At 36.3% G+C, this 13,795-nt stretch overlaps 1 protein-coding gene across 1 annotated transcript; it reads left to right on the top strand.

The window, feature by feature from the left end:
- Positions 1-10,999: 10,999 nt before the first annotated feature.
- On the top strand, positions 11,000-11,707 carry LOC113294791. Its single transcript, XM_026543190.1, has one exon. The coding sequence runs from the start codon at positions 11,000-11,002 to the stop codon at positions 11,705-11,707; it is 708 nt and encodes a 235-aa protein (XP_026398975.1).
- Positions 11,708-13,795: the final 2,088 nt, after the last annotated feature.

The following is a 13,795-nucleotide window of genomic DNA, read 5'->3' as shown; positions in this document are numbered from 1 at the left end:
CATTTAACCTTCTTTTCAGATACTTAACCGTTCTTTCATTAGGATTCCCGTTATGTATAGTCAACCTTTGTAGCAATTGCTCTAAAAGATTTGTGTTATTTTAGTTGTTCATCTTCTTCTTCATTCTCTAGATGAACATCAACCCATAAAGTAACTATTAATTCATCATCCTCCGGAGCTAAACCGACCATAATTAAGAAAGAAAAGCGTTGTAGATAATAACTTAGACAAAAAAAAAAGTGTTTACAGTTTGAAGATGGAGAAGAGAATAATGTGTTCATATATGAAAAACAATATGTGAATCCTTTATACATGGTGAGTATACCTATCTGAACACTATACAAAGGGATTTCACGGATAAGTTTACTATTTTGACGGATTTCATGGATATGTATACATATCCATATACTGTACAAAGACTTTTAAATAATTTAAACCATATGCCATCAAATATAAACCTTAATCATTTGCATACATAACTGAAGCCCAACGAAAAATTAAAGTCTTGTATTACATATGCATGTAACATTTAAAATCTTAAAACACAACAACATTGAAATACATCATATGCCTCAACATCATCGTTATCATACATACCCGCATCATCGTACGCAACCTCATCGTCACCGTTAGAATCCTCATCATCATCGTCCTCCGAATCCTCACCGCCAGGATCATCATCTTCATCTCCATCATGTTCATATTCGTCTCCCACATGACCTTCTCCATAGACATGTTCAACTGCATGTTCAAAGTCATCTGGAACTTGATCATTATAATCCCCATAATAATCAAATGCTCCATCCTCAGTTTGACCTGGGACTACTTCTTCGTCTAAGTCTGTATCATCATAATCTCCTTCTGACGATGGAAATGCCACAAATTCCATATCTGAACCCTCCAAACTAGACAAGTCCCCTGTCGCGCCTCCTCTACCAGGATGCGCAGCAATGTGCTTGACAAGATCATTTCTTAATTAGTTGTAGATGCAGTTCTAGGTTTTTCAGAGATGACATAAATACATGACCATTAACAGTAGGTTCCGGAAGTGGAACAGGAACAACGCTGCCCTATCCCTATCCCGATGCTCATGCTCGATAATGACGTTGTGTAAGATAAGACAACATTTCATAATTAGATTCAAGTCAGATTAGTTCCAATACCTAGAGAGAGATCCGACAATTCTGAATTTACCCTGAAGCACTCCAAAAGCACTCTCGACATCCTTTCTTTTATCCATTTGATACTTGTTGAACCTAACAAAGTCGGGAATGTCCAATGTCTGAGAAAAAGCTTGTACAATTGTAGTCAACTTTGGATAGATACCATCGGCTAAGAAGTAACCCATATTATATTGGTGACCGTTGATGACATAATTGCATGGAGGTGCTACACCCATTAGCATGTTATCAAAAAGGGGTGAGTGTGCCAACACATTCAAATCGTTGTTTGATCCAGGCATTCCAAAAAAGGCATGTCAAAACCACAAACCATATGATGTCACCGCCTCTAATACCAAACTACTCTCTTTATCTTTACCCCGGTAAGTTCCTTGCCAAGCTACCGGACGATTCTTCCATGGCCATTGCATACAATCAACACTACCAAGCATTCCAGGAAAACCTCGGTCGGCATTCTCAGCTAGCAACCTCTGAACATCTTCAGGAGTTGGTTCACGAAAATATATTGCTCCAAAAGTCATGAAAATGGTGTGGCAAAATCTTTTTAGATACTTGTATATTGTGGTAGCACCCATACGAGTGTAATCATCAACACTATCAGCTGGCGTACTTTTGCATAAACATTTCATCACCGCAACTAATTTCATATGCGGAGAATGCCCCATAGTATCGGTTGCATTCGGACGTTGAGCCCATTCCGGATCCACTTCAAGCAATTTTCCTAACAATTTCTCAAATAAGGCTTCACTCATGCCTAGACGTTGTTTGAATTGTCTAGAGGTATAACCGGTTCCAGGCGTAAAATAATCATTCATCATTTTGGCATCATGCCACACTCGATCACGCGTTATTACACTACGTGTTTGTACCTCCCTTGGTATGGGTTTTCTAATAATACGCAATCGTTCATCCAAACATAATTGTGCAAACATTAGCAAAGCTTTCTCTTCTTCATCACTATCACTAGAGGAATCCAAATAGATTCCATATTTAGCTCTCATATAAGAACGCATTAGACTCATTATGCACCTTAACACACACAAAAAAAACACTATCAATTTGTGTATACCATACATAAATATAAGTTTACATTGAGATAGTAGTTTAATTCATTTCATTCAATATAAATCAAGAGACACAACAAATAATCATGGATTTTTCACTAACATATGTTTCAATAACGTTATTGAATTGCATACTACATACCCAACCAACCTAATGTCGTCAAGAATTTCATCAAAATTAAAATCAAAATCAAAATAATTTGAAACCCTTAGTCATTAGAATCACTCACCTTTAGATGATTTGTTGGATGAAATTCAAAATTGAAGAATGGATTTGTTTCACCTTGTAGTAGCCATCAAACCCTTTTAATCTAAGAAATCGAATCACAATGAATCAACATGAAAATCGAAAGGGGGTAAAAGGGGTTTTGAGAGGATGAAAGGAAGAGAAGAAGAAGAAATAGTCGACTGAACCAAGTTCTGTGTTCTTAAACCTATGAAACGCGTACTGAGTACTCGTTTTTTGGTCAAGTCAACGAGTTAACTTATACGGGTGCTGAGTACGCGTATGACACTATTCATATGGGTACTGAGTACGCGTCTCATGTAGGGAAGGGATGAGAAGACACCATAGCAAGACTGCCTTTCAAGTACCATCCCTTCCCTACATTTGAGGGATAGGGAAGGGATAGCTAGCACCATAGTGCTAGCTCTAATAAGAAATGTCAATTAGAAGAGACAAAACTAACTTTGTTATAAACGTGTATTGCACGGGTTGTAATATAGGGAATATCTAGGATTTTATGTTTATTTTACTTAGATGCCCTTGTGTCTTGCCAATATAAATAGAGGCTGTATTCTCCTCTCAATGAACACACATTAATAAGAATTCTCCTTCTTTCTATTTTCTCTGTCTCTTTCTCTGTGTCATACTACGTTATTAGCAATTATTCGCTCCACCAATTAGAGCTGGCAAACGGGCGGGACGGGTCTGACTTGTGACCAACCCGCGGGTTACGGGTTAATACAAGCCTGAGCTCGCGGGTTGAAATTCTTCACGGGTGGTCATTTATCCCACCCGTGCCCGTACCGGGTAAAGCTCGCGGGTTCACGGGTGCTCACGGGTTACCTGGTTTTTGTTGAGTCAACTCGCCAGAAATCGATTTCTGGGCTATTTCCTTCCACATTCAGGGCATCTAAAGTTCCTTTCCTACAAGCTACAACCTAAGTATCTAACATTCATTCAATTCATTTGGTATATCAATTCAAAAACTCAAAATTGCAAAACTAAACAAATTAGTCTTCTTAAAGAAACACAGACACAGTCACACAGATACTATCATAGTATCATACATTCATACTAGACTTACTTTACTAGTCATTAGTAGTTTACTTTAGTACTTAAGTACTTTAGTTACAGTTACACAGTACTTCATCAGTTCATGATGATAATTGATAAATAATGAAAATAAACTTCCGAGACCGAGACTGTAGATACCATTGTTTCTAATTTGTATCACCAAGTGCGACAATATCACAATATTAATAACCACTTCCTGCACAAAATATATATTGTATGGTTAATCAAAAAAAGTGTTAACTATCAAAAAAACATCTCCAATCTCTTTTCTATGCAATATTTGGAGATACTGGTAAGTGATAAAACATTCTCATATTCCATGTTTATCTTTGAGTTGCTCCAACTATTCAATATGAATGTGTAATTTCAAGAAAAAATAAACCAAACAAAAAAAAAGATTCAAGTCAAAAACATGGAATTTGCATAATTACCCCGCTTTATATTGAAGAAGTACGCATACTAACTAGACGCATAAGAACTTACTTCCTCCACATCCTCCACTGCCCCATCCTCCACTGCGTCAGGTTCAAATCCTAATATATCTTCTTCAACAATCACATTGTCCTCATCCATATCTTCTTTTCCTATATGGATCATAATAAAACAACCAATGTTATAGATAAGATTTAGACACTCAACTAAATAAAATATTATTGATTTACTTACCAATTACATATTCCCAATCACGAGTTGTTATTAACGCCTCAGCATTTTCAGGTAATAAGGAACTGCGAAATCGATCAATCACCCTTCCTCCAATGCTAAATGCAGACTCCGATACGACGATTGAAATAGGAATTGACAAAATATCCCCTGCCATTCTTGAAAGTACTGGATATTGTTGTTCATGGTTCTTCCAATAGTTCAGGATGTCTAGTGAATTTAGACAACCTCTGTATGTCTCGCCAAGATATTCATCTAACTCTGACAAGTCAGTTAATACATTACCACCACGTTCCTGTGTTGCAACATATTCCTGTTGACAAGACACTAGATATCAAGACACAGAATGACAGAATCCTAAACAATCTAACAACCAATTCTTGGGTACATTCCTCATTCTATCATAAGTAATTACAATGACAAATAAACGATATATGGCATGCTCAGAGTTTACATTGACATATTAAATCTGGGTTCAAAGTTATCATCTTGTATTAAAAAAAAAGAACATGTTTTGCAGACTTATACCAATCATGAAGAACTCAAATGAATCAAACTGAACATAAAAGTCGAAATTACCTGAAAAAAATCACTCCCTTCTTGGGCAGCAAAATTCCCACCATTTTGAACACTCAAATTTTGAGCTGCACAACTGTTGGAATCTCTTGAACTTGACAAGGTGTAATACTCATTAAAAAGTGCTTTTATATTACTATGCACTTTATTAACTTGACATTCTAATTCTCTCTCATCAGGATACAACTTGGAGTAAGTAAATTTCACAAAATTCATTTTCGATCTAGGATCTAACACAACTGCCATAGCCAATATAGGACTCAACTCCTTCCAGTAACTATCAAATTTTGCTTGCATCTGTTTTACCATGTTCCTAATGAATTCAATATTACTTCTGCTCTCTTTCTTTAGTAACACCTGAACTTGACAAATTCTTTCAAAATACAGATTGGAAGTAGGATACTTACTACCAGAAAAAACCTTTGTGAGTTCATGAAACACCTTGAGAAACTTTGTGACTACTTCAATTTGTTCCCATTCTTCATTAGTTGAACAGTCTTCATAGTCTGAATCCACCAACTTCAAATGAGAGAAAACTGGCTTATACAAGATACAACTGTCTAACATAAGATAAGTTGAATTCCACCTGCATAAAACAAACATTCAGTGAGTATCTAAAAAAATATTAATACAAATTATACAATTCTCCAACTTTGTAATTTATAACAGAATAGAAGTGGAATCCCACCTTGTCTTTACGTCTTGCCGAATACCCTTTTTCAGACCAGACATTCCTAAAGTTTCAACAATGTCCAAGAACTTTTGTTTTCTTACTTGGGACTTTTTAAGGGACTTCACTGACGCTCGAATCTTAAGCACGGCTGGATCAATCTTCGTAAGTCCTTCTTTTACAATAAGAGCTAAGATATGAGCACAACAACGCACATGAAAGTATTTTCCATCGTTCAACAAGATCTTCTTTGCAACAAGTCTACTCTTCATAATTCCAGCACAAGCTCCGTTATTTGCAGCATTATCCAAGGTGATGTTGGATACCTTTTCTTCAATTCCCCAATCTTCTATCATTGCAAATAACTTAGAAGAAAGGTGTTCACCTGTTTGAGGTAGTAGAAAGGGGAATAAGTTAACATGAAATTATATTTAAGATAATAAAGAAATAAAATTAAGTGCTTTACCTGTATGAGGTGGTGGAAAGGGAGAGAAATTCAGAAGCTTCTTTTGCAATACCCAATCTTTATCAAGATAGTGCGCAGTTAAGCTTATATATCCAGTAGTTGTTACAGAAGTCCACATGTCTGATGTTAGACATATCCTACCTGTAAGGGTAAGTCATACACATTAGCTAGCACATCATATTAATCAATTACTCATACATAAAAGTATAAACAAATCATTTTAAATTTTGAATCATACCTGGAGCAAGTTTCAATCTGTTGCGAATAACTTCTTTTTGTGCTTTATGTTTCTTTACCACATTGGCTTTCCCAGTATTCCTTGATATTGGTTTAAAGTCATCATTTAAATAAGCACATATATCCCTAAACTCTTTCCACTCCACCAAAGCAAATGGAACATTTCTTGCAATGAGTAAAGCTGAGAACAAATCCCGTAATTTCATTTGATCAACCTTGCGTACACGGGTAGACAGCTGGCTATTTTGTGAAGCTAATATCATCTGCCCTACGTCCATAGACTGACGTTTAATGCACTTATGCCTTTTCATGGCTGAGGTTCCACCTCTTTGGCTTTCATATTTATATCCTACATTACAAGCCTTGCACACCCCCTTCGTTGTACCATCCTTATACTTAACGAGTTTAAAAAATTCCCAAACTTCGGATCTAAGTCTATTTTTCTTTCCACGTGCAACTTGTGCAGGTGCACAACCAACAGTTGGATCCTCATTCACAGAATCTAGCATCTCAACATCATCATCATCATCTTGACCGTCACCACTCATAACATCGTTGTAATGGTCTGGTTCTGGTAACTCTTGTTCTTGTACACTTGACATCCTGAAATGGATGGAGCCACAAAGAACAAGTCAAAGAGTCATTCAGAGAATCAGAAACGTGAAAAACTGGCAATGTAAAGAAAAGAAAAGAAAAAATCAACTGTCTATTGAAACCTAACCATATTTCAGAAATTCTAAATCTGTTGTAAGTATTTATACAATTCTTCTTCTAAGCATAATGCTCTGATGGTGGTGGTGCTATTTATGTTGCTGGCTGTGTTGGTGACTAAAAAGTATAGACTACCAATCTATTGAGAATTTGTCACTTGTATGAGTTGTTTGTGTAAAAGCTATCTTCATCAGGTGTATCATTGATTTCTAAGAGAAAGAGACATCACAGAACAAATTGACCTACCAGTCTCGTACCTAATAGTTCATCATATATAAACCTAATGTCAATGAAATTCAGACCTCAAATTCCACTACTGATATAGTCGAATATTCCAACCAAATCATACAGCTAAACACAACATTGAAGAATAACTTGAACTGAAAAAGATGCAGTAACTGATAGCAATAACAACACATGGAGGCAAAAGGACTCACTCTCTCCCCAGTAGATTTAATCAAAGATGGTGCTTGATGTCCCCCCTGAGTTCCATGGAAAGGTTACAGATGAGATTTTGTTCATCACTAAACAGTAATTAAGTTGCAGGACAGAGAGACAAGAGTATTCAGATAAATTGTGGGGGACAAATCGATAAACACAACCAAAATTACCAATTAAAGAATCTAAATATCCTATGTGCAAACTACAGCAGAGATTACCAACAATAAAATTAAAATTGGGGAAAAAGGCTAGTATTTCATCTGCTGGTATGAGTATTCTCGGTAGACTGGAAGAATAAAAAAAGTAAAGGGGTTAGATTTAAGAAATTAACAATTGATTACCAAAACCCATGTTTTATTTTGATGATATTTACGAGAAAAGAAAAGAAAACTTACTTTTGATTGTAACTGTAAGAAGATGAAATCCGAAATTCAAACACGAGATCTGAAGTTAACCTTTATAGTGAACCTTTAAATACATGAGATCGATCTTCTTCTGCTGTTACACGAAAATTTCAGAGACAAAAAATGATATCTGGAAATAGTGAAGAGAAAAATCTTGGGTAAAACTTTGAAGTATGTTGTTGTTACCTGCTAGCCTTTAAACTTTGATCTTTAGATTTCAATTTGTTGTTCTGTGACTGTGATTCGTACCTGCCATCAAATTCAGAAGACTCAGCAGGGAAGAAGAAAAGAAGAGGAAGAATGAAGGCGGCAGCGGCTTAGGCTTAGGGAGTTACGGTTTCCTTCTTCGTTTTTAACTTTTTATATGAGGGAAACAAGATATTGTGACACGTACGTAACAGGCTTACATTACTGTGACACGTAGCGGTGGGGAATGAGCCGGGTTAACCCGCGGGTTTCACGGTACGGGCCGGGTTAACCCGTTTCTTCACAAGCCACTAATTATACAACCCGCGCCCGTCTTGTTTAGTTACGATCCGGGACGGGTGCGGGTTTTCACGGGACGGGACGGGCTAACCCGCGGGTTTTGGCTTGGTTTGAAATTTACGGCTAGGTTGACGAAAGGAAAATTTAGTAAACTAAACCTAGACATAAAATTGAAAATTACGGTTGGAATTCAACTAAACCTAGACGTAAAATTGAAAATTACGGTTGGAATTCAACTAAACCTGGACGTAAAATCACTTCTATGGTTGGAATTAAAAGAAAACTGGACGTAAAATCGGATTTTTCGGTTGGAATTAAAAGAAACCTGGACGTAAAATGAGCTTTTACGGTTGGAAACTAATCCAAACCTGGACGTTAAACTACATGCAAATAAAATTTTACGGTTGGAATTAATCATAACCTGGACGTAAAATCACTTCTACGGTTTTTAAGTTTTGTTTTAGTTAAAGGATAAGCTAGACATTTTGTATATGTGTTAGGATATCTCATAACTACTTTTTTGGACATTAAGAATCCAAGTGAAGCCCCTTTATTGGAGTGTGACGCTCCAATAATAACCTTCATATTATTAGATTATTGTTAATTTATTTTTTTTAGCAGACCTTAAATCACTTTGTATTTTTTTTTATGCTATAGCCATTGTTTTGTCTTGGAACTACTAACTAGCAGAGCATTTTTATAACTCCTCGGGTTTCATGCAAATACTACAACTAATTTATATTTTCACAACCCAGCTCGGCTAATATACCAGTATTAAGGACATGTGGACGTATGCCACCCAGCTTTTAGTACCTAAAGAGCTATTGTTTTCTTGTATTGGCGTGTACTATAATTTATTGGTCATGTCTGGTTATGCCGTCTAACCAATAATTTATTTATTTTTTTATTATTATTTTTTTCTTATATACGTGCTTTACAAATTTATTGGTCATGTCTGGCTATGCCGTCTAACTAATAATTTTATTTTATTATTTATTGTGCCATGTTTAATATTTTTTATTTATTATTATCTTTTTTCCTACTCAGACAATGTCCAATCTCTCTAAGCTGGATTTTATGGTCCTTGACATTACTGGAAAGAGCTACTTGTCATGGATTTTGGATGTCGAAGTGCACCTTAGTGCTAAGTCTTTGGGAAACACTATTGTTCAGAGCAACAAAGAATCCCCTGAGGATCGTAGCAAAGCCTTAATTTTTCTGCGTCATCACCTTGACGAGGCTTTGAAGTCCCAATATCTTACGGTGAAAGACCCGTACACTTTTTGGACAGAACTGAAAGATCGTTTTGATCATCAGAAGACAGTGATTTTACCTCGTGCAAGGTATGAGTGGATTAGAGCGGGCAAACAAGCCAAAACCCGCGGGTTTGCCCGGCCCGGCCCGTAAAAAACCCGCACCCGGCTCGGCTGGTGTCTAAAAAAGCCGGGTTAGGGTTGGAGAAATGTCGGCTTGTAGGAAAACGGGCTAACCCGTCCCGGACCGTAAATCCGCGGGTACAACCCGTAAACCCGTCCACAGTGCTTAATTAATAAGTTATATTTAATCCTTACTGTCAGATTATCTAGGGTTAATCATATCCTTATGTTTAAGGTATAAAAAGGAAAGGCTAAACCTAAAACATCATTCTCTTTTCTTCTTCTGCTCGTTCTCTTCTTCTGTGTTCTTCGGCTGGTGGAGAATTAGAGATGATAGTGAGAGATTGAGACCGAGAGTTGAGGGGAAAGGTTCTGTTGGTGTTAATAATGGTGTTACTGAAGTTAATTAAATAAAAAGAAGATGATGACGAAGCTGTGAATTGAAAATGAAAAAAGTTAGGGTTTTCTCTGTGGTTAAGATTGAGTATGAAATTGAGGAAATATAGATCGAAGTATGGTTGTTGGTAGTGTTGTTGAGTCGAGAAATTGATTCCGACTCAAAAGGGCGAATTTAGAGAAGATAAATTAGAGTTTTGTGAGTTGAGGATTGATTATCAAATTCAAGATGGGTTTTAAGATCGTGAGATGAAGAAGAAAATAATTATTCTTATTTGAAGATTGGTTTACAGAAAAAAAAAAGATAATTATTGTAAACTCAGGATGAATTTAGAGTTAGAGTTTTATTATAAGAATCATTATGAATCTTTTCTTTGATTCCATGTTGTTCAACTGTGGTTGTTTTATCTAGTAAATTTTATGCTACTTTTCCAGTTCAATTCTTAAATCTATTACTTTTTGATTTTTGATTGATGGGGCAACATCGTCTCTCAGAAGAAGAAATTAAAGCAGCGGATGGGTTTTTGGTAAAGAAGACAATGAAGATTTTTTAAATCATTAAATGAGATTCGTATGAATTTTGATCCATATGTTGTTTCTGACGGTATAATATCTAATGGAATTTAAAGTACTTCATCCTTTTCATATAATCTTTACTAACCTTGATGTTCTGTGTGGAGCAAGTTGTTGCGATTTGTATGATAAACTATGGGTTGTTTTCCTGAACTTGAATTCATTAATTGCACAAATAGCTTAATCAGATGGATGTAATTGATTTTGGGCTCAAGTCCCTTTGATTAATTTGGAAATTATGTCATAACTTAATACTTATAATTAAGTTTTAATTTTTAATATTAATTTTACGGGCTAACCCGTGAGCCCGCAGGTTTTACGCGTTACGGGCACGGGTTGAAGAAATGACAACCCGTGAAGAATATCAACCCGCAAGCTTAGGCTTGTTTTAACCCGTAACCCGCGGGTTGGTCACAAGCCAACCCCGACCCGCCCGTTTGCCATCTCTAGAGTGGATGCATCTGCGCCTCCAAGATTTCAAGAGTGTAAGTGCATACAATTCAGCACTTTTTCAAATTGTCTCTCGTTTGAAACTATGCGGTGAAACAGTTACTGATGTTGATCTTTTGGAGAAGACTTACTTCACCTTTCATGCTTCAAACATTTTGCTTCAACAACAATATCGTGAAAGGCAGTTTAAGAACTATTCTGAGCTTATCTCTTGCCTTCTAGTAGCTGAGCAGAATAATGAGTTGCTACTCAAGAACCATCAAAGTCACCCAGCAGGTTCAACAATTGCTCCTGAGATGAACGCTACAGAAAGCCGTGGAAATGCCCCTGAAAGCCGTTGTAAAGAACAAGGACGTTCATTAGATCCTAAAAAGACCAATTTTAAGAAGAAGGCTGGTAATAATTCTCATTATCATAAGGGGAAGAAGAACGTGTTTCCAAAACACAAAGGCAAACGCTCGCAAAGTCATTCAAAGCACCATGAAAGTGTTTGTCACCGTTGTGGTTCACCAGGGCACTGGGCAAATGTTTGTCGTACTCCAAAGCACCTTGTTGATCTTTATCAGGCGTCTATTAAGGGAAAGGAAAAGAAGGTTGAAACCAATTTTTCCCAATATGACATACCAATGGATATTGCCCATCTTGATATTTCTGACTTCAAGAATGATGGAAATGAGATTGAAGACATGGATTCCATTTTCAATGATATCTGAGTTTATTTGTTTTATGATCAATTCTTTTTAGATTGAGTAGTAGTTTGAATAAGTGACAATGTTTTGTCATATTTTTTAGAGATTATTTTTCTTTTAGGCAGTTGATTTTAATGTATTAGTTATTGAAATTCTCGTTAGTAATGAAATTATTTTCTTAGTATTTATTCTCCATCACTTATATTATTGTCTTTATTTTTCTAAAGGGATATGGATATTGCTAATGGAAAGCCGAAAACAAGTGACGAAGATATATGTCTTGTTGACAGTGCAACAACGCACACAATTTTTCGTAACAAAAGGTTTTTCTCTCATTTAACGTTAGCTACGACCAATGTTACTACAATTTCAGGGACTTCTAATCTTGTTGAGGGACATGGAAAAGCATCGATAATACTCCATAATGGTACAAAAATCCATGTCCAAAATGCCTTATTTTCAACAAGATCCAAACGCAACTTGTTGAGTTTTAAAGACATTCGTCTTAATGGGTATCATATTGAGACAACAAACGAAGATAACAAAGAGTATCTATGCATTACTACCATTATCTCAGGTAAGAAACAAATCCTATAAAAGCTTCCATCTCTATCTTCTGGATTATATCACACTATCCTAATTGAATCGCATCTTGTGAGTCATTCTAAGACTTCTGATCCCGGTATTTTTAAACTTTGGCATAACCGTTTGGGTCATCGAGGATCAACTATGATGCGTCGAGTTATTGAAAACTCATATGGACATCCTCTAAATAGACTTAAAGTCTTATCATTTAATGATTGTCCATGCATCGCTTGTTATCAAGGAAAATTGATTATTAGGCCATCATTGATGAAAGTTGGCATCGAATCACCTAATTTTCTACAACGAATTCAAGGTGATATATGTGGACTTCACCCTTCGTGTGGACCATTTCGTTATTTTATGGTTCTTATTGATGCTTCAACACGATGGTCACATGTTTGCTTACTTTCGACTCGTACTATTGCATTTGCAATACTTCTTGCACAAATTATTAAGTTACGAGCTCAGTTTCCAGATTTTCCTATTAAAACTATTCGTCTTGATAATGCTGGTGAATTTACCTCTAAAACATTTAATGATTATTGCATGTCAATTGGCATTGATGTTGAACACTCCATCGCTCATGTGCACACTCAAAATGGCTTAGCGGAATCATTTATTAAGCGCTTACAATTGATTGCCCGACCATTAATCTTAAGATTCAACTTGCCATTTTCAGCATGGGGTCATGCAATATTACATGCTGCAGCACTGGTACGTATAAGACCAACCATCTATCAAAAATACTCACATGTACAACTCGTATATGGGCATCAACCAAATATATCTCATCTTCGAACTTTTGGTTGTGCTGTGTATGTTCCTATTGCTCCACCACGGAGAGCGAAAATGGGTCCTCAACGTAGACTCGGGATATATGTTGGCTATAACTCTCCATATATCATTCGGTATTTAGAACCTCACACATGAGATCTTTTTAAAGCAAGATTTGCTGATTTCTAATTTGATGAATCAAATTTCCCGTCGTTAGGGGGAGATAAGCCAAAAATTGAGGAACGCCGTGAAATTTCATGGAATACACCATCATTTACCCACTTTGATCCTCATACAAAACAATGTGAACTTGAGGTTCAAAGAATCATACATTTGCAAAATATTGCAAACCAAATGCCTGATGCATTTACTGATACAGGTAAGGTAACAAAATCACATATACCTGCTGCAAATACTCCTGCGAGAGTAAGTATCCCAGAAGGACATCACAATAATCAGTCCAAGATACGCTTAAAGCGTGGAAGACCTCTTGGTGCAAAAGATTTAGTTCCGCGGAAAAAGAGATCAGTAGTTGGCACTCCGGAAAAAGCCATTCTCTCTGAAACATTGATTGATCAATCAAATACTGATACACAAGTTGCACCTGAAGAGGCACATGTACCTCAAAATAATGAGATCTCTATAAACTATGTTGTTACAAGACAAAACTGGGATAGGAATACAATTATTCCTGATAGTAAATTTTCTTTTACAGTTGCTTTGGATGTCATTGAAAATATTGATGATCATGAA

Source organism: Papaver somniferum, chromosome 1, assembly GCF_003573695.1.
Source record: "Papaver somniferum cultivar HN1 chromosome 1, ASM357369v1, whole genome shotgun sequence".
NCBI lineage: Eukaryota > Viridiplantae > Streptophyta > Magnoliopsida > Ranunculales > Papaveraceae > Papaver > Papaver somniferum.
The sequence above is the reverse complement of the archived record's forward strand: the minus strand, read 5'-3'. Positions and strand labels throughout refer to the sequence as shown.

What these genes read in the sequence shown, in the direction of transcription:
- LOC113294791 (XM_026543190.1), top strand. Translation starts at nt 11,000, where the DNA reads ATGCATCTGCGCCTCCAAGATTTCAAGAGTGTAAGTGCATACAATTCA.